The following is a 24,439-nucleotide window of genomic DNA, read 5'->3' on the forward strand; positions in this document are numbered from 1 at the left end:
GGAGGATCGCGCAGGTTCGAAGCCAGCCACGCTGGTTTAGGAGACCCTGTTTCCAAAAATAAAATAGGTCTGGGAGTGTAGCCCGGAGATAGACGGGCTTCCAGGAACCCCAGTACCACCAAAAAAAAAAAAAAAATATATATATATATATATATATATATATACATATATATATATATATATATAGTTTTATAAAAAAAAATAGGGCTAGGGTGTAGCTTGGAGGTAGGATGCTCCTGGGTTCAATCCCCAGTACCACAAAAACAAAACACACTGGGGATATAGCTTGGAGGTAAACTGGCTCTGGGTTCAATCCCCAGTACAGAGAGGGAGGGAGGTCAGTCGGTCGGTCGGTCGGTCGGTCGGTCGGTCGAGAGAGAGAGAGAGAGAGAGAGAGAGAGAGAGAGAAACACAGACTGCTCATGCACTGTACAGACACATTTCCCCTACCTTGTCTTCTGATTTATAGAAGACCTTGTGTGGAGAACCAAGCATGCTAAGAACATCTTGGCAGGAATCACCAAAATACACTGAACGTTCAAATACCCGCATTTTGGCATCTGCTAACAGGCCGGGTCCACAACCTGCAGAAAACAAGAGATTGTCAGGTGCTGCTCAAAGATGGAGACACTATAGCCCAAAGTCCTGGGGGCCACAGAGATGCTATTGGCTACATGGTACATTATCAAGTCTAGACAAGGGGCACCACTGCATGCAAATGGAAATACCAGGGCTTAAGTCAACTCTATAAGCAATTACTAATCGAAAGTACTAGCCGGGCATGGTGGCGCACGCTTGTAATCCCAGCATCCGGGAGGCTGAGACCGGAGGATCACGGTTCGCGGACAGCCTCAGCTACTTAGTGAGGCCCTCTGCAACTCAATGAGACCCGGTTTCAAAATAAAGAATAAAAAATAGGGCAGGGGGTGTAGCTCGGAGGTCGAATGCCCCTGGGTTCCACCCCCAGACCCCAAAAAAAAAAAAAAAAAAAAAAAAAAAGAAAGTACTACCAGAGCCAGGTGTGTTAGCACACACTTGTAATGTCAGTACTTGGGAGGCTGAGACAGGAGGACTGCACAGGTTTGAAGCCAGCATCAGCTACTTAGTGAGACCCTTTTTTAAAAAAAAAGTACTACCAGAAGCCAGGTGTGGTGGCACACACTTACAATCCCAGCATTTGGGAGGCTAAGACGAGAGGATCACAGTTCAAGGACAGCCTCAGCTACTACTTGGTGAGGCCCTTTGCAACTCAGTGAGATCCTGTTTAAAAACTAAAGAAGAAAACACAGGGTGGAGCATAGCTCAGAGGTAGAATGCCCCTGGGTTCCACCCCCAGTACCACAAAAAATAGGACTGGGGGTGTAGCTCAGAGGTAGAATGCCCTGTTCAATCCTCAGTATCACTAAATAAACGTAGCCCCAGATGGACTAGGGGTATTAACTCAGTGGTAGAACACTTGCCAAGGATGCCTGGGATCCCAGGTTCAATCTCCTGCACCACAGAATAAGAAAAGTAAAACAAAGCCGAGTGCGGCGACGACACACACTTGTAGACACACACTTGTAATCTCAGTACTCAGGAAGCTGAGACAGGAGGATTGCAGGTTCCAAGGCCAGCCTCAGCAACCTGGTGAGATCCTGTTTCAAAACAAAAATAGCAACAAAAATGGGGCCAGGAGTATAGCTCAGAGATAGAATGCCCATGGGCATGACAAGACGCAAGAATTTGTGTTAAGATGTACTTTCCTCCGTCCTCCCTCCCTCCCTCTTTCTTTCTTTTTTTATTTCTTTCTCTCTCTCTCCCTCCCCTCCCATCCCCTTCTCTCTCTCTCTCTCTCTCTCTCTCTCTCTCTCTCTCTCTCTCTCTCTCTCTCTCTCTCTCTTGTGCTACTGGGTTAAACTCAGGGGTGCTCTACCACTGAGCTACATCCCCAGCCCTTTTTTTTCATTTTTACTTGGAGACAAGGTCTCACTAAGTTGTCTAGATTGGTCTTAACTTGTTATCATCCTGCTTCAGTTTCCCAAGAAGCTGAAATTTCAGGTGTGCACTATGAAGAGGTACTTCTTAATGGTGATCCCAATTAGTGAACTAAGCATGGTGGCACACACTTGTAATCCCTGCATTTGGGATGCTGAGGAAGGAGGATCGCACAGGTTCAAAGCCAGCCTCAGCTACTTAGTGAGGCTCTCAGCAACTTCGTGAGACCTTGTTCCCAAAAAAAGTATAAAATAAGTCTGGGAGTATAGCCCGGAGGGAGAAAAGCCTCTGGGTTCCACCCCCCAGTACCACCAAAAAAAGAGACATCACAGAGCTAGTAACCCCCTTCCAACATATGAAACATCTATTTATGAACGAACCAGGAAGTGGAGCCCCCACCAGACACCAAGTCTGTCACAGGACCTTGATCTTGGAGTCCCCAGCATCCAGCAGTGAGAAATAAATTTCTGCCATTTATTTATTTTTGCAATACTAGGGATTGAACCCTGAGGCATTCTACCTCCAAGCTACACCCCAAGCCCTATTTTTATTCTTTATTTTGAAACAGGGTCTCACTAAGTAGCTGAGGCTGTCTGTGAACCTGCGATCCTCTCTCAGCCTCCCAAGTACTGGGATTACAAGCATTTGCTACCATGTCTCACTAATTTCTGTCATTTATAAGCCACATAAACTTATGATGAATAGGAGATTACCTTTAAGTACACAGGATTTTGGAATGTTTCTATATAAAGAAAATGCCCAATCTGCCCACCTCAAAGCCAGAAACTGACCTGCAGCAAGTAAGCGAAGCCGTAAACCTGAGGGTCCAGTTCCATCTCGAAGAACATCTACACTCTCAGCATACACATTGCCCAGGTAACAGCTCAGGGGCATCACGGGAGCCCTGGGGACAGGCAAAGAATGAGCAGAGCCGTGGTCCTCTCTCCCACGGCGCCCCTGGCCGAGCATAGAGCTCATGCCCCTTACACTTACTTGGTATCCTGCAGGCTGTTTCCACTGTAGATGTACATTCGTTTCACAGTCGCTCCATGGGGTATCTGGAGAGAAGCTAGACCATGGGCAAAATTGGGCTGCAAAGACAGGACAAGAGTTGTATTTACTAAAGGCATACTGCAGGTCATGTGACTAGGGCTCTGGTCTTTGACACTTGGTTCTAAAGAACTGGTTGGGTCAGAACATAGTCAAAGGTCAAACCTGGCTCTGGGTCAATGAACTCACTTGAACCATGCAAGTTCATCTAGGTAACTGAACACCTGGAGGATGAAATCCCCCAACTCTTGGTTACTGAGAAAATGTCAATAATTAATTAGGAGCTTTTTTTTTTTTGGTGGTACTGGGGTTCGTGGAAGCCCTTCTACCTCCGGGCTACACTCCCAGACCTATTTTTTACATTTTCATTTTGGAAACAGGGTCTCCTAAACCAGCGCGCGCGGCTGGCTTCGAACCTGCGCGATCCTCCTGTCTCTGCCTCCCAAGCGCGGGGATTACAAGCGTGCGCCACCACGCCCGGCTTTACATTTTTATTTGGAAACAGGGTCTCCTAAGCCAGAGCGTGCGGCTGGCTTCGAACCTGCGCGATCCTCCTGTCTCTGCCTCCCAAGCGCGGGGATTACAAGCGTGCGCCACCACGCCCGGCTAATTAGGAGCTTTAAAGTAAGGCATGACTGGACTTCTCTCTCAAAAGTGAGCCCGATTAGCCAGGCGTGGTGGCACACGCTGGTAACCCCAGCATTCGGGAGGATGAGACCAGAGGATCGTGGTTCACAGAAAGCCTCAGCTACTTAGTGAGGCCCTCTGAAACTCAGTGAGACCTGGTTTCAATATAAAGAATAAAAAATAGGGCAAGGGGTATAGCTCGGAGGTAGAATGCCCCTGGGTTCCATCCCCAGACCTGCAAAAAAAAAAAAAAAGCGAGCCCGAACACCCCATACAGTAGTGAATGCCACCAGCTTGGGCCTTATTCTTCCAGTCAGCTCCACTCACTCAACTCTCCTTGGCCCTTAAAAACTCAACAACAAGGAAACCAAAGAAAGGTTGCCTATCCAGTCCTCCCCTGGTCATGGCAGACTGCTGACCCCCACATCGGCACTAGGCGACAAATACCAGGGAACATGAAGGGCTCACCTCATATTTGGGAGCCTCCGTCCATGAGTCTAACTGAAAGGAGAAAGACAGTCCTCGGAAGTTGAGGTGGAAGAGCTGCTCAGCAGAGTTGTACACTGCGGGGTGGGAGAGAAGAAATGACATGGTTGAGTGGCACCCGAAGTCACTAACAAACCAGCCCCGCAGGGAGCAGCAAGCGGCAACACCTCCCTTATTGCTTTGTTTCTGAACTGATCTACCAGGTTGAAAACAAGGGGGAGGGGCTTCCTTCACACCAAGTACCAACCCCACAATCCCAAGTGGGGTGGGATGGCATCACCCGCCAGGGTTAGCTCTAGGGGCTGCCACTGATGACCAGAAGAATCAAATTAATTTGCTTACCTCCAGGATGGGTTGCACCAAAAGACTGGTCAATCTGCTCAATGGTAGGGGCTATAGCCTGAGAGTTAAAATGCACTCCACTGAAAAACAAAAGTCCTGCTTTTAGCTGCATGCCGACACAAACCTATAATCTCAGTACTTGGGAGGCTGAGACAGGAAGATGACAGGTTCAAGGCCTGCCTCAGTAACTTAGTGAGGACTTCAGCAACTTAAACTGCTCCAAAATAAAACAGGGCTGGGGGATGTAGCTCTTCAGGATTGCAGAAGGATTGAGGCCAGCCTCAGCAACCTAGTGAGGCTCTCAACAACCTAGTGAGACCTTTTATTTATTTTATTTTATTTTATTTTTGTGTGTGTGTGTGGTACTGGGGTTCCTGGAAGCCCTTCTACCTCCGGGCTACCCTCCCAGACCTATTTTTACATATTATCTATGAGCTATGAGCTGAGGTCCTGCTTTGCTGAGAGGGTTAGAGACATATATGTGAAGTTTTAACAGACAGCATGTTCTTTTTTTTTTTGTATTGGTGATTGAACCCAGGGGCATTCTACCTCACGATATGCCCAGCCCTATTTTATTTTTTATTTTGAAAAAGGGTCTCACTAAGTTTCTGAGGGTCCAGCTAAGTTGCCAAGGATGACCTTGAACCTGCGACTCTTGTTTCAGCCTTTCAAGCACTAGATTACAGGTGTTTGCTACCACACCCAGCTCATAGCATGTTCTTCATGAGGTTTACTTTTCCAGGTAACTGAGGAGCCTAAGAGGCTGCCTCAGGGAGCCATGGCAGCAGGCTGTAATCCATGCACTGCTGTGGACGTGAATCCTTATTAACTTGATGAAGGTAGCAAAGCTTGTCTCCATCAAGTATGACATATATCAGTGGGGAAGAAGACTTACCAATATTTTAACTTTACTTTAGTCAAGTCATATACTTCAATCACCTAAAAAAAATCAAATGTTTAAGAGTTGTTAATGTAATCAAACTGATAAGACAACAGACCAAGATCAGAAATAAAGCTAGGAGTTGCAGCTCAGGAGTAGAGTGTGTGTCTAGCATGCCTGAGGTCCTGGGTTCAATCCCAGTGTAAAGAAAGCAAACAAACTCCTGCAGCACTGCACATTATCTGCTGCTCTCATTTTAAAATAGGTAACCGGGCACAGTGGCGCACATTTGTAATCCCAGTACCTGGGAAGCTGAGACAGGAAGACTGCAGGTTCAAGGCCAGCTTCAGCATCTTGGTGAGGCCTTATTTCAAAATAAGAAATAATAAGGGTTGGGAGTAGAGCTCAGAGGTAGAATGCCCCTGGGTTCAAGCCTCAGTACCAAAAACAAACAAAACAAAATACCCAAACCCATGAAGAACCTCAGGATCCTCGTGAAGTTTGCTCTTTAAAGGGGTTCAGCCTCAGAGGGAATACTGAGAATTCAGTGTGGAGACTAAGGAAAAGGCACTGAACGCTCAGCCATTAGAGGTTTCAAGTAATAAGCACGATGAAGTCCTCCACGGCCGGCATCAAGGCCTGGCAGCCAGAAGCACAGCGAGCTGGGCCTGGAGTACCATCTACCCTGCAGGTGGCAGCCTGGCCTTCACCTCAGGTGCGAGCAGACCTGGCTCAGGATTTACTTTGTCCTGCCACTTGGGCCCAGCCGGGGAGCAGCCTGTTGTGCTGCCACAGAGATGAGACGTTCATATTCAAGTGTTTCACTTTTAGCTACAGGCTCTGTCCCTAGTTTTGCTTAGAGAACGTAACACTGAACCCAGCTGGAAACCTCTTTGACTATTATAACGCAGCTATTTTGTCCCACCTGCTGGAAAGAAGGGCTCCCTCTGCTGGGTTCTTTTTTTTTTGGTGGTACTGGGGTTCCTGGAAGCCCTTCTACCTCCGGGCTACACTCCCAGACCTATTTTTACATTTTTATTTGGAAACAGGGTCTCCTAAGCCAGCGCGCGCGGCTGGCTTCGAACCTGCACGATCCTCCTGTCTCTGCCTCCCAAGCGCGGGGATTACAAGCGTGTGCCACCACGCCCGGCCTGCCTCTCTGCTGGGTTCTTACGGCACTTGGATGAACCTTTCCCTCGCTCCTGTATAAACTGTCCAATGTTCCCGCTAGGTTAAGCCCCTTGAGGTTTGACTCAGTTTGCACAGGGAAGGTGTTCATCTAGTTAAGGACAATATGAAGCTTGAAAGCATGAAAAGTGGAATAGGGAGGGCCTGTGCAAGGAAGGAAGGGGAAAGGATGTGATTCAGAAGATTGCCAGGGCCCCCTTCACAATGCTGGGACCTAAAGCTGGGCGAAGTGGCACACACTTGCAATCGCAACGTTTGGGAAGCTGAGACTGGAGGATCACAGTTCACAGACAGCCTCATCTACTTAGTGAGGCCCTTTGCAACTCAGTGAGACCCTGTTCCAAAATAAAGAATAAAAATAGGGTAGAAGGTGTAGCTTGGAGATTGAATGCCCCTGGATTCCATCCCCAGACCCGCAAAATAAATAAATAAAATAATAATATTAAGGGCGGGGTGTAATTCAGAGATAAAATGCCCCTAGGTTCAATCCCTAATAGCGAGGGAAAAAAAAAAAAAAAAAAAAGACTGTCTGGACGTAACAGTGATCAGTATGCCACTCCCTCAGTGGCCAGGGCTTCGTGCTGGCTGAGAGCCTTCACTTTCAGCCAGAAGCCCTCCTTGAAGAAGAAGGCAGGCTTCATACCTCCCCGACAGCTGCCCTAAGGCAGCCCAACAATCCCCTAAAGGAACCTATGTTGTTTTTCCTCCACAGCAGGTCACTTGTGGTGGAATGAGAAGTGGGAGGCACCCAACACTTTTGGACAGATTACTGCACAACCTAACCAGGAAAAAACTCTGGCCTGCAGCTCATGTTTACCCTCATGACTGTGAGGGATGAGTCTGGTGTCACATGACCAACCTGTGAGGCCCAGGCATTTGAAAACAGACCTTATTATAAACATCCCGGGCTGAAACAGGTGTGAGCAAATTGCACTTGAATGCCAATTAAGGCAGCTGGCACACCAGCAAGTTGTTTATTTACATTTCCACCATGGGGTTAAAGAATCAACTCACTGTTGGTGGCATTAAGCCCAAGCCCCAATATTCCAGAAAAGGTTTTGCTATTGAACCTCCTGTCTCAGCTTCCCGAGTAGCTGGGATTACAGGAGAGCACCCCACACCTAGTTACTTCTCTTATTTTCCTAGTCAAACTCTTTTCTCTTCCCCACAACATTTTCCCCAAATCTTCAATGCTCTTTCTCCCCTGGCCTGGAGCTGGGAAACACTGCACTTCTGAGCCTTTTTTTCAATGACCCCAATTTACTTCCATCTTCCCTCATTTTAGGGGAACAGGTACAACTTCAGTCCCCTATATCATGGTGGTCCCAGAATCAAACAAGGCCACACCCATGTTTCTGAAACATCTCACATATTAATTAGCTCTAGAAAGACTGGCTTAGCAGGATATGAAACTATAGTTGTCATTTATGGTTACCTTAAGTCTCTGATTGAAAGCATCAAACAGTAGTTTGATCCCGTCCTGAGTCAGGTTAAGGATGAGGTCATGGCTTAGAGGAGACTGCAAAACAAAACAAAAAACAGTCTGAACAACTAATGTATTCACCAGCCTCTACGAGGAAGTCTTACAATATAAATTCAACGCACAAGGGCGACCTAAGAGTAGGCAGATCCTCTAACCTCACCTAGCTTGGAAGCCAGAAAAGCTGTTGCATGATTGCAGTGTCTTCTACTTCCAGCCTGCAGCTCCTGCTTCATAATACTGGCTGACAGTCTATCCCTTCCAGGGATATAAATACCCCAAAGGGGCAAATTATGTGAGTATATAGGTCATTTTTTTTTTTTTTTGGTGGTACTGGGGATGGAACCCAGGGGGGGCCTTCTACCTCTGGGCTACACTCCCAGACCTATTTTATATTTTATTTGGAAACAGGGTTTCTTAAGCCGGCTTCAAACCTGCACGATCCTCCTGTCTCAGCCTCCCAAGCGCGGGGATTACAAGCATGTGCCACCACACCCGGCTAGGTCATTTTTTTTTTTGAGGTTCTAAAGTCCACATGTGTCAGTTCTCTGTCATCAATCCTACCATTGACTACACAACAGTCAGTTAGAAATACATGTCATGAGCCAGGCTTGGTGGCTTGTAATCCCCACGCTTGGGAGGCTGAGACAGGAGGATCGCACAGGTTCAAAGCCAGCCTCAGCTACTGAGGAAGGCTCTCAGCAACTTAGTGAGACCCTGTTTCCAAATAAAGTATAAAATAGGTCTGGGAGTATAGCACGGAGGTAGAAAAGCCCCTGGGTTCCACCCCCAGTACCACATAAATAAATAAATAAATAAATAAATAAATAAATAAAATACATGTTATATGAAAAGCCCAGGATCCAAACTCAAAAACAGACACTGCTTATACATGTTCGCTGAGCCTACATCCATACCTGGCTCTCTGTATCATCCACAGGGAACAAATTTTTTCCAAGTTCCAGGACCAAGAAATATCTTGTGACCCGATTATATAAGATGGCCTTCTTACTCCTTTCTTCTCTACTCCATTCCATAGCACATGTGCTTCTTTGTTTTATTTATTTATTTATTGCAGCACTAGGGATTGAACCTAAGGGAGTTCTATCACTGAGCTCCACCCCTAGCCCGCACGTTCATTCATTCACTCATTCAGTGGTACTGGCTATTGAGCCCAGGGGCATTGTACCTCCAAGCCACACCCCAGCCCTATTATTATTTATTTTTGCAGTACTGGGAACGAATCCAGGGGCATTCTACCTCTAAGCTATACTACCAGCCTGATTTTTTTTTTTTGCAGGTCTGGGGATGGAACCCAGGGGCATTCAACCTCCGAGCTATACCCTCCGCCCTATTTTTTATTCTTGATTTGGAAACCGGGTCTCACTGAGTTGCAAAGGGCCTCACTAAGTAGCTGAGGCTGTCCGTGAACCAAGATCCTTCTGTCTCAGCCTCCCAGTTGCTGGGATTACAAGTGTGCGCCACCACGCCCGGCTTATTTTGAAACAGTCTCACTGAGTTGCAAAGGGCCTCACTAAGTAGCTGAGGCTGTCCGTGAACCAAGATCCTTCTGTCTCAGCCTCCCAGTTGCTGGGATTACAAGTGTGCGCCACCACGCCCGGCTTATTTTGAAACAGTCTCACTGAGTTGCAAAAGGCCTCACTAAGTAGCTGAGGCTGGCTGCAAACCTCCTGCCTCAGCCTCCCAAATGCTGGGATTACAAATGTGCAACACCACAAAGTCGCTCAGGTTCACTTTGAATCTGCAATCCTCCTCCTTCAGCCTTATCAACAGCTGGGATGCAGGTGTGTGCCATCATGCTCAGCTACATGTGCTTCTTTCTGAAAAGCCAAAATCTGAGATCTATGGAGTCACATTTCTGCATTTGCCCCTTCTTTGGGTCGGAATGTGGGGAAAAGGAAAATAGCAGCTAGCAGCACAGGACAGTGAAGAGCCTTGATGACCTCAGGTGACTCTTAAAAAGACTTTTCTGGGCTCTGGTTTCTACACAGAATACCCCTATCCCTTACCTCCAGGGTTGTTCTGAGGACAGAGAGAGTAGGCCAAAACCATCAAGCACAGGACTCTTTCCTGGTGTCTGCCCTAATCATGCTGCTTTGCATTCAATGCAATGAATCTAAGAACTCAGTGTCGGAGGCCTCTCACATCCCTGACCCAGGCTACCCAAAAGAAGGGACAACACTACCATCCAAAACCCCACCCTAGCCAGGTATGGTGGCGCACACTTGTAATTCCAGTGTTTGGGAAGCTGAGAAAGAAGGATTGAAGGTTTGTGGCCAGCCTCAGCAACTTCTGAGGCCCTGTTTTAAAATAAAGAATAAAAGGCAAGGGGTGGTGGCACATGCTTGTAATCCCAGCATTTAGGAGGCTGAGACAGCCTCAGCTGCTTAGTGAGGTCCTTTGCAACTCGGTGAGACCCTGTTTCAAAATGAAGAATAAAAATTAGGGCTGGACAGCATTTGGGAGGCTGAGACCCAGTGGATCGCGGTTCGCGGACAGCCTCAGCTCTTAGTGAGGCTCTTTGCAACTCAGTGAGACCGTTTCAAAATAAAGAATAAAAAATAGGGCTGGGGGTGTAGCTTAAAGGTTGAAGGCCCCTGGGGTTCCATCCCCAGACCTGCAAGAAAAAAAAAAAATAGGGCTGGGGGTATAATTGAGGTAGAATGCCCCTGGGTTCCAATGCCAGCACCTAAAAAAAAAAAAAAAAAAAAGGCCGGGTGTGGTGGTGCAGGAATATCGCAGGTTCAAAGCCAGCCTCAGCAACATAGGGAGGCTGTCAGAAACCTAGTGAGACTGTTTCCAAATAAAGAAATAAAATCAGGCTGGGGGCATAGCTTGAAGGTAGACTGCCTCTAGGACCAATCCCCAGGCCCCTTTCCCCCAAAATGAATAAAATAGGGCTGGGGATTGGAGGCAAATTGCCCTTGGGCCCAACCCCCAGTACCACAAAAAAAGGAAAAAAAACAACCCACCCTTCAGCTGGGCATGGTGTCCTATGCCTGGAATCCCAGTACTTAGTACTTAGGAAGCTAATAGGAGGATCTCATATTTGAAGCCAGCCCAGGAAATTAGTGAGGCTTTCAGCAAATTAGCAAGACCTTGTTTCCAAATTAAAAAAATTAAAAAGGGCTGAAGGTATACTTCAGGGGTAGAATGCCCTAGGTTCAAACCCCAGTACCAAACCCTCTGGTCCCCCCTAAAAACCCTACCCTTCTTGAAACTGGCACACAGCTTCTAAAAAAAAAGGACAAAAAGTTTTTTGTTGCCAGATGTGGTGATACACTCGTGTAATCCCAGACTTGGGAGGCTGAGAGAGGAGGATCACAGGTTTGAAGCCAGTCTCAGAAACTTAGTGAGGCTCTCAGTAACTCAAAACCCTGTTTCCAAATAAAAATAAAAATAGGGCTGGGGGCCTCTACTGAGGCCTCCGAGGCCAAGATCGGAGCCTGCCCTGAGGCTAAGCCGGTGCTGGGGCCACCAAGGCCGGGATCGGAGCCAGCTGAGGGGTTAGGCCGGTGTCGGGACCAGGAGACCAGAATCAGGGCCTCCCATGAGGCAAGGCCACTGCTTGAGCCTTCGAGGTCTGGATCAGTCCACCAGCTAGCCAGGCCACTAATGGGGCTGTCAAGAGTGGGATCAGTACTTGCAACGGGGCATGCACAGAGAAATATCGCAGGAAAAAAAACCCAGATGCTTCCCCTAATCAGCAATAACTAGGAGGAAAGGGGCAACAGGAAGAGGTCGAGCTATAGAAAGGGCCCTATAGTAAAGCAATTAAAGTGACCAATCAGAGGGTATGGAATAGGGGAGGATGGAGCCTCTTTAAAAAGCAGGAGGTACATAAACAAATGTATCAAAGTTAATCACCAAACAAGCATGGGATAGAGAGAGGGGGAGGGAATGGGATGAGGGCTGGATGAGGGCTAATTGGATGATGTGTGCTTGTATATCCTCTCAAGTCTTGTATTCCAATGTGATATATGATTACAATGCACCAATAAAAATAAATTTAAAAAAATAGGGCTGGGGGTATAGCCTGGAAGTAGAAGGCACCTGGGTTCTATCCAGTCTCTGTCTGTCTGTCTGTCTGTCTCTCTTTCTCTCTCTCTCTCTCTCTCTCTCTCTCTCTCTCTCTCTCTCTCTCTCACACACACACACACACACACACACACACTTTTTATTTATTTTTAAATAGTTCTTCCTAAAGCAGACCAAGTGAATATGGCAGAGATGTGGCTATAAAAGCTACTTGGGCTAGGAGGTCAGGAGGCACTGCTGATTGATGGGGCTCACTTGTTTCCCTGTATGAGCCTCTGAGCCTTTGGGATTAGCTCATACTGCCTGCTGCCCTCTACCTTATTGACTTTCATAAGCAATATCATGTTTGGCAAAAGCTAGAAGAATATTAGTATTTTCGCAAGGGCCACATGAATGTCTAAACCTTTAAGGCTTAAGCAAGGTAACAGAACAGTGAACCCCATCCTGGGTTACCTATTCTCACTCAGAACACAAACTTGCATTTTTGAGAGGGCTATTGCATGGAGTAAGAAGCACGAGGCAACATCTTAGTTCTTTCAGGAATCTTGTGTGGAAGAGGAATGCTAGAAGACCTGGATTTCCTAATGCTCTCCCCAGAACTAATTATGTTTTTTCCTGACATTGTTACAATTCAGGACATAACTAAGCAATTTTCTAAAGCAAGCAGATCACCATCACAATCAATGTTTTATTAATAATTTATATGTCCACCAGGTGTGGTGGCACACACTTGTAATCCCAGCATTCGGGAGGCTGAGACCGGAGGATCATGGTTCGCGGACAGCCTCAGCTACTTAGTGAGGCCCTCTGCAACTCAGTGAGACCCAGTTTCAAAATAAAGAATAAAAAAAAAAGGTAAGGGGTGTAGCTCAAAGGCTGAATGCCCCTGGGTTCCATCCCCAGACCCACAACAACAACAAAAAGAATAAAAAATAGGGCTGGCGGTGTCACTCAAAGGTAGAATGTCCCTGAGTTCCATCTCCAGTACCGCAAAAAAAAACCGAAAAAGAAAAAAAAAAACCCACCTTATATGCCTGGAACCAAAATACATATGTATTATGTGGCATTTCAGCAGGCCCTTCCAGTTACCTGGCTGTTCTCCAGGTGAACAAAGTTCAGTAAAAACTACCTGCTACTAGTTATTAACATCTTTTCCCCTCTAAGAAAGATGTGATCTGAGCCAGGCGTGGTGGTACACACTTGTAATCCTAGCATTTGAGAGGCTGAGACAGGAGGATCGTGGTTTGCAGACAGCCTCAGCTACTTAGTGAAGCCCTTTCCAATTCAGTAAGATTCTGTTTCAAAATAAAGAATAAAAAATAGGGCTGGGGGTGTAGCTTGTAGATACAAAAAGAAAATAAAGGAAATAGGAGAGGACAGGACCCATGTTTGTGAAGCTCCAAAACAGAGCTCTGAGAGACTGTCATCTACTGATCCTCACCAAATGATTATTCTATTAAAAATATACTTATAGTACAGAAAGGGAAACCAGGCTGCTTATTAATTTACTATATTACACAACCAAGAAACAGGAAAAATAGATCTAATAGTGATCTAGCCTCAAAATAATAATCTAATAGTGATCTAGCCTCAAAAACCCATGCTTTCTAACTGGTTATGGTTGCTTACTTAGAAGATAGCGACAAGCTGGGTGTGGTGGCGCACACTTGTAATCCCAGTACTTGAGAGGCTGAGACAGGAGGATCACAGGTTCACAGCCAGTCTCGTCTACTTAGTGAGGCCCTCCGCAACTTAGTAAGACCCTGTTTCAAAATAAAGAATAAAATAGGGCTGAGGATATAACTCAGAGGTAATATGCCCCTGGGTTCAATCCCTAGTACTGCAATAAACAAACAAACAGGACTCAAAGGATCTCAAAAAGGTTACCAGGAACATTCTTTGTCCTCTGCAGGCTCAAAATCAACCTAATGAGACCCTGTTTCAAAATAAAAATAAAATAGGGCTAGGGGTGTAACTCAGAGGTAGAATACCCCCCACTCAATCTCTAGTATAACAACTATCTACCTACCTACCTATCTCTCTACATGACTGGAGGTTTAGGGGTATAGCTTGGAGGCAGAATGCCAGTGTGTTCAATCCCCAGTAAAACACACACACACACACACACACACACACACACACACACACACACACAGTCCCTAAGGTAACCTCCCACTAAAAAGTCCCTGTCTTTAAGGTCAAAAGGTAAGTCAAGTATAGACAAAAAGCAGATTTTAGTTTTTAACTGCTCTTCTAAAGTTTGGCAGTATTAGATAATCCAGGCCAAAATTTTCAGAATCAACATACTTAATAATTGACTACTGCTGGAGATTCTCCCTTGGAGCACAGCAATCCCTGCCAGTCTGCCTGCCCCACAGTACTACTTCTGCAGATGACTCACAAATTAGGGATGCTGTGTCAGTAAACAAATCAGCCGCACTCACCTGCTCACTGTAGAGAACCTGGACATTTTTGATGATCCGACAGTGCTTCTGAAGAATGGCTACTGCCTGAGCCAGAGGCATTCCTGGAATAAAGCAAGGATACCTGTGTGGTTACTTGGGCTGTCCATAACTGACACCAACTACTGGGCTAGGCACTGGTGCCTGAAGCCTACAGATATGGTGGGGCTACAGGTATAGAAAACATTAATAAATCTGGGTGTGGTGGTGTACCCTTGTAATACCATGACTTGGGAGGCTAAAACAAAAGGATTGCAGGTTGTTGGCCAACCACAGCAACTTAGTGAGGCCCTCCACAATTTAGTGAGATCCTGTTCCAGAAATGAAAACTAAAACGGCTGGGGTGTATGGAGGTGTAGCTCAGAGAGAGAATGCCCTGGATTCAATCCCCAGCACCACTGCCCCCTCCAAAAAGTAAATAAACATTAAGTGTTGGTCAGGCAATGGTGGCGCATGCTTGTAATACCAGCATTCTGAGAGGCAGAGACCAGAGGATCATGGTTCGAGAACAGTCTCAGTTACAAAGTGAGGCCCTCGGCAACTTAGTGAGACCCTGTTTCACAATAAAGAATAAAAAATAGGGCAGAAGGTGTAGCTTGGAGGTCGAATGCCCCTGAGTTCCATCTCTAGACCCCCCAAAAAAAAAATAATAAAGGGGTTGGGATGTAACCCAAATAAAAAAGATAACCCCCAAAAAAGGACAAAAAAAAAGAATAAATAAAATAAGATTAGGGGCATAGCTCAGAGGTAGAATGCCCTAGGGCTCAATAAAAAAAAATAAGGCCGGGCGTGGTAGCGCATGTTTATAATCCCAGCATTTGGGAAACTGAGGCAGGAGAATAGAGGTTCTCAGACAGCCTCAGCTACTAGTTAGTGAGGCCCTTTGCAGCTCAGTAAGACCCTATTTCAAAATAAAGAATAAAAAATAGGGCTTGGGTATAGCTCGGAGGTAGAATGCCCCTGGGTTCCATCCTCAGTACCACAATAAATAAGTAAATAAATAAATAAAATATAAGAAGCTGGGCGTGGGGGCACACTTGTAATTTTAGCATTTGGGAGGGTGAGACAACAGGAGGATTGCAGTTCAAGGACAGCCTCAGCTACTACTTAGTGAGGCCCTTTTCAACTCAGTGAGACCCTCTTTAAAATGAAGAATTAAAAAAAATAGGGCTGGGGTGTAGCTCACGAGGTAGAATGCCCGTGGGTTCCATCCCCAGTACCGCAAAAAAAAGGGGTGGGGTGGGGTGTATAGATCAAAGGAAGGATGCCCCCCCCCCGGGTCCAATCTTCAGTAAAATATATAAATAAATAAGTAATGCCCTATAAGGGCCCACTTAACAAAAATCAACTTTCTTTTATGGTTCAGAGGATGGAACCTAGGGGCACTGTACCTCCAAGTTCCACCCCCAGCCCTGGGTCTCATCTCACTGAGCTGCAAAGGGTCTCACTAAGTAGTTGAGGTTGTTCGCAAACCATGATGATTCTCCTGTCTCAGCCTTTCAAATGCTGGGATTACAAGTTTGCACCACTGCCCCGACTAAAAGCAACTTTTTTTTTTTTTTTTTGCGGGTCTGGGGAGAGAACCCAGGGGCATTCAACCTCCGAGCTACACCCCCTGCCCTATTTTTTCTCTCTCTTTTTTTAAATTTGAAATAGGGTCTCACCAAGTTGTGGAGGGCCTCACTAAGTAGCTGAGGCTGTTCGCGAACCGCGATCCTCTGGTTTCAGCCTCCCAAATGCAGGGATTACAAGCGTGCACCACCACGCCTGGCTTAGAAGCAACTTTTTATATAAATATAAAATTTACATATGAATTTGCATACATAAGCAAATTGCTGAGGCTGTCCTTGAATCTGTGATCCACCTGTCTAACCATTCCAAGTATCGAGATTACAGACATGTGGCACCATACCCAGCCAATTATTAACTTACTGAAAATAATTTCAGCCTTTAGTATAGAGCTTGGCATGAAGAGAGTCTTAGCCACATGTCTTCTCTGATTCATGTGACAAATGGCAGTCTTCCCAGGAAGTGTTCTTTTCACTTAACCATACCAAAGTCCTGGTCTCAACAACTTCAGATTCAGAGTCAACAAGAGAGAAAACTCTTAGGAGAGAAAAAACAGCTCCGTGACCAGTCATCACAGCTATGGTAAAGGAGGTCTACAAAGTATCTCTAAAGGGAACTAATTATATGGATGGCAAAGAAATGGGGGCACTGTCCTAGCTCTTAGAACAGTCAGCTTTCTAAGTTATACAGATCTGTATCTTATAGCTCATAGCTCTTATGGCTTACCTGCTTATAACTCTCCAATGGCTTCGCTTTACAGGGGAATAAACTCAAAAGATCATGCTATCACCTAAAGGTCTTGCATATTCTGGTCACTGTCCATCACCATCTTTTTTTTTTTTTTTTTGGCGTACTAGTGATGGGACCCAGGGGTCAGTCTACTTTTGAGCTACACCCCCATCTTTACTTTGAAAGAGGGTCTCACTGAGTTACAAAGAGCCTACTTAGTAGCTGAGGCTGTCTGCAAACCGTGATCCTCTTGTCTCAGCCTCCCAAAAGCAGGAATTACCAGAGCGTGCCACCTGCCTGGCTCAATACTATCTTTCTTTCCACTACTCACCAACTCTCTTGTAACTAATCCACCTTCAGCTTTCCTTCCTGAGGCCTTTGCACTTGGCTCTTGCTGTTGCTAGAATGTTCTTCCCATAACTGGTTCCTTCCAACACTTCAAATTTTGGCTCACACCTCTCTTCCCAAATACCTTATATATTTTTTTTCAGGTCTGGGGATGGAACCCGGGGGGCATTCTCCCTCCAAGCTATACCCCTAGCCCTATTTTTTATTCTTTATTTTGAAACAGGGTCTCGCTGAGTTGGAAAGAGCCTCACTAAATAACTGAGGCTGTCTGTGAACCATGATCCTCAGGTCTCAGCCTCCCGAATGCTGGGATTGCAAGCGTGCGCCACCACGCCCGGCTCCAAATACCTTATTTAATGAAGTCGCCCATACCATTTATTTGTTAGTCTGTCCTGTATCCTCCTAAAGAGTAGGAACCTTGTCTGTCTTGTTCAACATTGTATCTCAGCACTTAGTTGCTGGCATAATTGTAGGTGGCCATACACATCTGTGAGACAAAACAATTAGAACACACAGGTTTTATACCATGGATCCTCATAACCACCTGTCCACTTTGAAGTCTCCCATCATGTTTCCACTAATACCATTCTTTCCTACTGATCCTCTAACTTTCCCAGATCTTGATAATAGGCTTTTCTTCTGGCTGTCCCTCATTCAACCAACCACCCAGTTTCTGACCCACATCTCAGTGTGTGTGTGTGTGTGTGTGTGTGTGTGCGCGCGCGCGCGCGCACGCGCACGTAGTACTAGAAATGGAACCCAGGGGCATTCTACCTCTAAACTACACCCTTGGACCCCACTAAGTACTTAAGGCTGGCCGTGAACCTGTGATCCCCTGGTCTCGGCCTTTCAAGAACTGGGATTGGAAGTGTATGCCACCACTCCAGGCCTCAAAAAAAAAAAAAATACATAATATGTATTTTTTTTTTTTTTGGTTATTGTTTTTTCGTTCTTGGAGGCTAAACTCAGGAGCAGTCTACCTCTGAGCTACACCCTTAGCCCAGCACCCCTTTCTTTTGGTGGTACCAGGGATTGAAACCAGAGGCATTCTACCTCCACGCTATACCCCCAGCCCTTTAATTAATTAATAATTTATTTACTTATTTATTTTGTGGTACTATGGATTGAACCCAAGGACATTCTACCTCTGAGCCACACCTTCAGCCCTATTCCTATTATTTATTTTTAAAGGGGGTTTTACTAAGTTGAGGAGTGCCTCACAAGTTGCTGAGGCTGGCCACGAATCCATAATCCTCCTATCTTAGCCTCCCAAGTACTGGGATTATTATAAGTGTGCGCCACCACACCAGCTTTCATTTTATTTTTTGAAGAAGGGTCTTGCTAATTTGCGGAGGCTGGCCTTGAAACTATGATCCTCCTGTCCTAGGCTCTCAAGTACTGGGATTACAAGCATGCTCCAATTATAATAACCAACTGCTTATATATTCCCCTGAAATACCACTTACCTTTCCAACTCCCCCACACCCCCATTGGAAGATTTATAGCTCCTATGGGTTGATAGAAACCTTCCTTGAACCACAAGGTTAGGTCAAGCCTCCCTTCTTCTTCTCTAAAGAACCTATACATTTTCTACCATGTTGTAATAAAAAAAAAATTTTCTGTAATCCTTCCCTACCACTAGCCTAAGCTATTTACGGCATAAGACCATTTCTTATTCAATTTCCAATGTTTGAGAAGAGCCCAGAGAGCTGGGTGTGGTGGAGCACACTTGTAATCACAACATTTTGGAGTCTGGGAGTCTGAGTCCAGAGGATAGTGGTTCAAGGACAGCCTCAGCTACTGAAGCCCTTTGTAACTCAGTGAGACCCTGTTTCAAAATAAAAGAATAAAAATAGGGCTGTAGCTCAAAGGTAGATTGCCCCTAGGTTCCATCCCCAGTACTTAAAAATAAAAAATAAAAAAGCTCACAGAGGTACATGTTATTCTTGAAAGAGTATGCTTTCAGTCTCTGTGGAAAAGGTCATCTCAGGGAAGGCTATTTTATCCAGTGACTTTTAAAATCTGTCTTCTTTAAGCATTTTAAAGACAAAAGTAAATTCAAGGCCGGGAGTGATAGCACAGGTTTATAATCCCTTCATTCCCAGCATTTGGGAGGCAGAAACTGAAGGATCGCGGTTTAGGGACAGCCTCGGCTACTTAGCTAGGCCCTTCGCAACTCAGTGAGACTCTGTTTCAAAAATAAAAAGACTAGCTAGGCATGGTGGCGCACGCTTGTAATCCCCATGTTTGGGAGGAGGAGATAGGAGGATCGCCGCAGGTTCGAAGCTAGCCGTGCTGGCTTTAGAGACCCTGTTTCCAAATTTAAAAAAAAAAGGGTCTGGAAGTGTAGCCCGGAGGTAGAAGGGCTTCCAGAAACCTCAGTTGTACCAAAAAATTAAATTAAATTAAATTAAATTAAAAAGACTAAGCCGGGCGTGGTGGCGCATGCTTGTAATCCCAGCATTCAGGAGGCTGGGACTGAAGGATCGCGGTTCACGGACAGCCTCAGCTACTTAGTGATGAGGCCTTCCACAACTAAGTGAGACCCTGTTTCAAAATTAAGAATAAATAATTGGGCAGGGTGTGTAGCTTGGAGGTCAAATGCCTCTGGGTTCCATCCCTAGACCCGCAAAAAATAAAAATAAATAAAAAGACTAAAAAAAAAAAAAAAAAAAAATAGGGCTAGGGGGTATAGTGCAGAGGTAGAATGCCCCTGGGTTCCATCCAAGAAAAAAAAAGATTCCTCTTGCCTAGGTTCTCTAGTCCCTGTTCTGTTGCAGTTCTGTAATTTCTAATATTATACAAAGACCAGGAAGGCAGCCAAGACGATAGATGCAGCTCCCTGTTGTGATGCCAGGCAGATGATTGCAAGGGCCTGGAACATCTGCACTTGCACAAATTCCAAAAAAGAAAACTGGCCACAACACTGAGACTATCTTCAGAAGAGCAGAGCAGTGGAAAGCAGGAAATCCCTGTTCAGTTACTTGTTTATTATCTCTAGCTACCTCTCTGACCTATTTCTTACCTGGCAAATGGAGAGAACAAAACCTACCTTAGTGTTTTGGTGTCATGAGTTTAGTACTGCCCAGTTTTCTAGCCTCAGAATATAGTTCTAGAGCACAGGTTCATTTCCCAGGTCTACCATTTACCCAACAGCCCCAACTACAGTTTGGATGTGTTGGGGACCGGGAAGGCGACTGTGAGAGGAAAAATTATTTACACCATTTAAAAATGTAGGTTTAAGCTGGGCGTGGTGGCACACGCTTGTAATCCCAGCATTCCTGAGGCTGAGACCGGAGGATCGCAGTTCGTGGACAGCCTCCAGCTACTTAGTGAGTCCCTCTGCAACTTAGTGAGACCCTGTTTCAAAATAAAGTATAAAAAATCGGGCAGGGTGTGTGGCTCGGAGGTCAAATGCCCCCGGGTTCCACCCCCAAACCCGCAAAATAAATAAAATAAAATAAAATAAAATAAAATAAAATAAAATGTAGGTTTAGCTGGGCATGGTGGTGCACGCTTGTAATCCCAGCATTTGGGAGGCTGAAACTGGAGGATCACAGTTCGGACAGCCTTAGCTACTTAGTGGGGCCGTTCACAACTGAGTGAGACCCTGTTTCAAAATAAAGAATAAAAAATAAGTCAGGGGGTATAGCTCGGAGGTCTAATGCCCCTGGGTTCCACCCCCAGACCCGCAAAAAGAAAAATGTAGGTTTAGCTAGGCGTAGTGGCACATGCTTGTAATTCCAGCGCTTAGGAGGCTGAGACAGGATTACACAGGTTCAAAGCCAGCCTCAGCTACTTAGGAGGGCTCTCAGCAACTTAGTGAGACCCTATTTCCAAATAAAGTATAAAAACAGGTCTGGGAGTATAGCCCAGAGGTAGAAAAGCCTCTGGGTTCCACCCCCAGTACCCCCCCCAAACACACACACACATAGGTAAGTTTAGCAGCTTGGCGTGGTGGCACATGCTTGCAATCCCAGCATTCAGAAGGCTGAGACAGGAGGATCATAGGATCATAGTTTGCGGACAACAGCAGCTACTTAGTGAGGCCCTTTGCAACTCAGTGAGACCCTGTTACTAAATAATGAATAAAAAAATAGGGTTGGGGGTGCAGCTCAGAGGTAGAATGCACCTTGGTTCCATCCCCAGTGCATGCATACACACACACACACACACACACACTACATATATGTTTAAAGACCCACAAGGTATTATCAAGGCTCATGTTTTCTCTATGAGCTTCTCCCAAAGTTCAATTCTGGACCTAAAATATAGAAATATCCTAAATGTCCCATTTTGAAAGAACTACCCAAGTCAGGCGTGGTGGCCCACGCTTGTAATCCCAGCATTCTGGAGGCTGAGACTGGAGGACCACAGTTCACAGACAGCCTCAGCTACATAGTGAGGCCTTCCATAACTTAATGAGACCCTGTATCAAAATAAAGAAAAAACAGGGTAGGGGGTGTAGCTTGGAGGTCGAATGCCCCTGGGTTTCATCCCCAGACCCACAAAAACAAAAACAAAACAAACAAACAAAAAAAAAAACTACCCAAAACCTTGATGGACTTAGGGGTTAGGTTGTCAAAATAATAGTTGCCAGAGGAAGCTCTGCTCTCTCCTGTTATCAACTTGTATCTTGGTCACTCTGTGTGTGTGTGTGTGTGTGTGTTTTGTTAGGGATTGAATCCAGTGTTGTTCTACCACTGATCTATAACCCCAGCCCTTTTTATTATTTTTAAGTATAGTCTCACTAAATTACCACATGCTAGCTTCAAACCTGTGATCTGCCAGTCTCAACCTCCCAAGTAATGGGAATAAAAGCTCATGTCACTGCCCCTGGCTTCTAGTTACTACTTTGGACCAAGGGACTCTGAATGCTTGTATCACAAAGTGATCCACAATCTAGCTATACCGTGAAGCACAGTTTAAAGCTATGGCTGTGGTTCCTTATACAGCCCCAGGTCATCTTGGTGCAAGAAAGAAGTTAACTAGAAGCCAAGTGGCATTCCAATGACAGCAATGGCCTATCAACCAAGCTCTAGGTGCTTCACAAGAGGGTGGAGCATTTCACACCAGCTGAAGTTTTGAAAGAAGTTTGCAGGAGAGATCTAAGTTATGAGAGAAGTTGGATGGGACCCCTCAAATAACACTGGCCTCTTCAACCTGCAAAGACATGGAGCCACTCACTAAGCACCAGCAGGGTCCTACCGCCAATCTGCACCATCAGGTTTCACCAATATGCTGTCTACACAGATAGGAGTCTTCCACATTCAGGAATAAGGTACAATCCAATGGAGCAGCTGACTCAGTTCAGTAGTTCACACAAGAGTGACAAAAGTTCAGGACCGTTCAAACAAGCAGCAGCAATATCTGCTGCCACCCCCTTTTCTTAGTGCTAGAACATCAAGTAAACACACAAGGGTGATGGAATGTAAACATCCTCATATGGCCGGGCGTGGTGGCGCCCACTTGTAATCCCCGCAATTGGGAGGCAGGAAGATCGCACAGGTTCGAAGCCAGCCTCAGCTACTTAGTGAGGCTCTCAGCAACTTAGCGACACCCTGTTTCCAAATAAAATATAAAAAAGGTCTGGGAGTATAGCCCGGAGGTAAAAAGCCTCTGGGTTCCACCCCCAGTACCACCAAAAAATAAATAAATAAAATAAACATCCTCATACACATAAAAGTGATGTTGGGAAGAAAGAGGGTGGTGGGAGAAAACTGAGCCAACTAACCCTAAAACCGACCAAACTATTTTCTACAAACTACACAGTTCTTTCCCCTAATTCCTATTTCACTCAACTTTTAACTCTCAAAGCACAGGGATAGATTCAGGATTACACCATCGCACATAAGACCGCATTTCAAAAGAGAAGGAAATAAGTCAAAGGTTCTTTTTCTTTTGGTATTGAGGATTGAACCCAAGGGCATTTACTCAGACTTAAACCCCCAGCCCTATTTTAACATTAAAATGTTAAAATAGAGTCTAAATTGCAAAGGGCCTCACTAAATTGCTGTCCTTGAACCTGCGATCCTCCGGTTTCAGCCTCCCAAGTACTTGGATTACAAGCCTTTGCCAGCCGGATCAGAAGTTTCTTTAACATACAAAAACTCAATTCTCTTGAGCATCTATATATCCCCATTATCTGATTCTGGGATCTGAGTTTAGATTCCCCTTCAGAACCAGGGCAGCCCTATCCCCCCAAGGCAACGAGAGACGAAGATCATAGGTAATTAGGGTGATTAGATTCTTAGCTATTTTTTACTCGGTAAAATGGGAACAGCAATGAAAATAGGACCCCCACTGATGGTAACTAAGATAACTAGTTCAAAGGAGCAACGCCCGCCCATTAAATGTTTGGGGCGTGCCCGCGGACCCCGGCCTCGGGAGGGATTCCGCTGAGGCCCGAGGCTAGGGCGTCGCAGCCGCACCCGGCCAGGGACGGGCGGATCGGGCGGGTCGCAGGGACTATCTACTGCCTGGAACCTAAAGAGCCGCGGGCACCAAAAGGCGAGGAACGGGGGCGCGGGGCTCTCGGGCGGAAGGGCGCAGAGGGAAGGACGGAGCCGCGAACGGGGCTGGCCGAGGACCCCACACTCACCCAGCGTGAATTCCCATTGCTCGTTTCCCAGAGAGCGCTCAGGCACCACCTCCAGGTCCAGCATTGGTTCGGCTCCCGGGCCCGGGCGGCCTCCCTGCGGCAGCGCAGACAGGACCGGGACCTGAGGAGACAGCGCAGCGGCTGACTCGCCGCGGCCGCCAGTCCATGGCGGCCCTGCTTTCCACCCCGTCCTGGCGCGGAGGCGACACCAGCCCAACACCACACCTTACCTCTCACACCTCACCGGCAAGCAGCCCCGGCGGTGGGGACAGCAGAGGCGGTGGGAGCAACTGCTGCAAAAGTGGCGTGCTGGGCCGTAAAGCGTGGCGGGGGCGGGGCAAGGGCGGGGCTCTCGTGGGGGCGGAGCCGCGCATGCGCGAAGATTGGATCAGGCTCCAGGACTATCGCGACGGGAGTTGGAGCTGCCGGTCACTGAGCGTGCAACCCCAGATGTCAAATCTTACCCCACACACGTTTCACACGTCTGCACTAGGAAGAGTACACCACGCAACATACACGCCACACGCATGCACAACACTGGTCTGCCGTCTACACATGTTCGGCTAACATTCACCAGGCGCAAAAAGGCACACCGTCTGCAGCCGGGTGGAGAGGACCGAGGCTGAGTCCCCGAGCACCGC

The 24,439-nt window shown here is 46.3% G+C and overlaps 1 protein-coding gene across 3 annotated transcripts in view; it reads right to left on the reverse strand.

Annotated features, from left to right (window-relative positions):
• The window catches only part of PHAF1 (phagophore assembly factor 1), a gene marked incomplete at both ends in the record, with an annotated part of 30,559 nt that extends 6,697 nt beyond the window's left edge, over positions 1-23,862 (reverse strand). For 2 of the 3 annotated variants that reach the window (XM_080704380.1, XM_080704379.1), the window contains 9 exons: positions 451-584; positions 2,769-2,881; positions 2,971-3,068; positions 4,123-4,217; positions 4,483-4,562; positions 5,378-5,421; positions 7,986-8,069; positions 14,534-14,616; positions 23,799-23,862. In XM_080704380.1, coding sequence (XP_080560506.1) covers positions 451-584; positions 2,769-2,881; positions 2,971-3,068; positions 4,123-4,217; positions 4,483-4,562; positions 5,378-5,421; positions 7,986-8,069; positions 14,534-14,616; positions 23,799-23,862 — 795 coding nt within the window. The remainder of the gene's footprint in view (positions 1-450; positions 585-2,768; positions 2,882-2,970; positions 3,069-4,122; positions 4,218-4,482; positions 4,563-5,377; positions 5,422-7,985; positions 8,070-14,533; positions 14,617-23,798) is intronic. The other variant, XM_080704381.1, reaches the window with a different exon arrangement.
• Positions 23,863-24,439: the final 577 nt, after the last annotated feature.

The sequence above is a fragment of the Muscardinus avellanarius genome, assembly GCF_963383645.1.
Source record: "Muscardinus avellanarius genome assembly, chromosome: 10".
Classification (NCBI taxonomy): Eukaryota; Metazoa; Chordata; class Mammalia; order Rodentia; family Gliridae; genus Muscardinus; species Muscardinus avellanarius.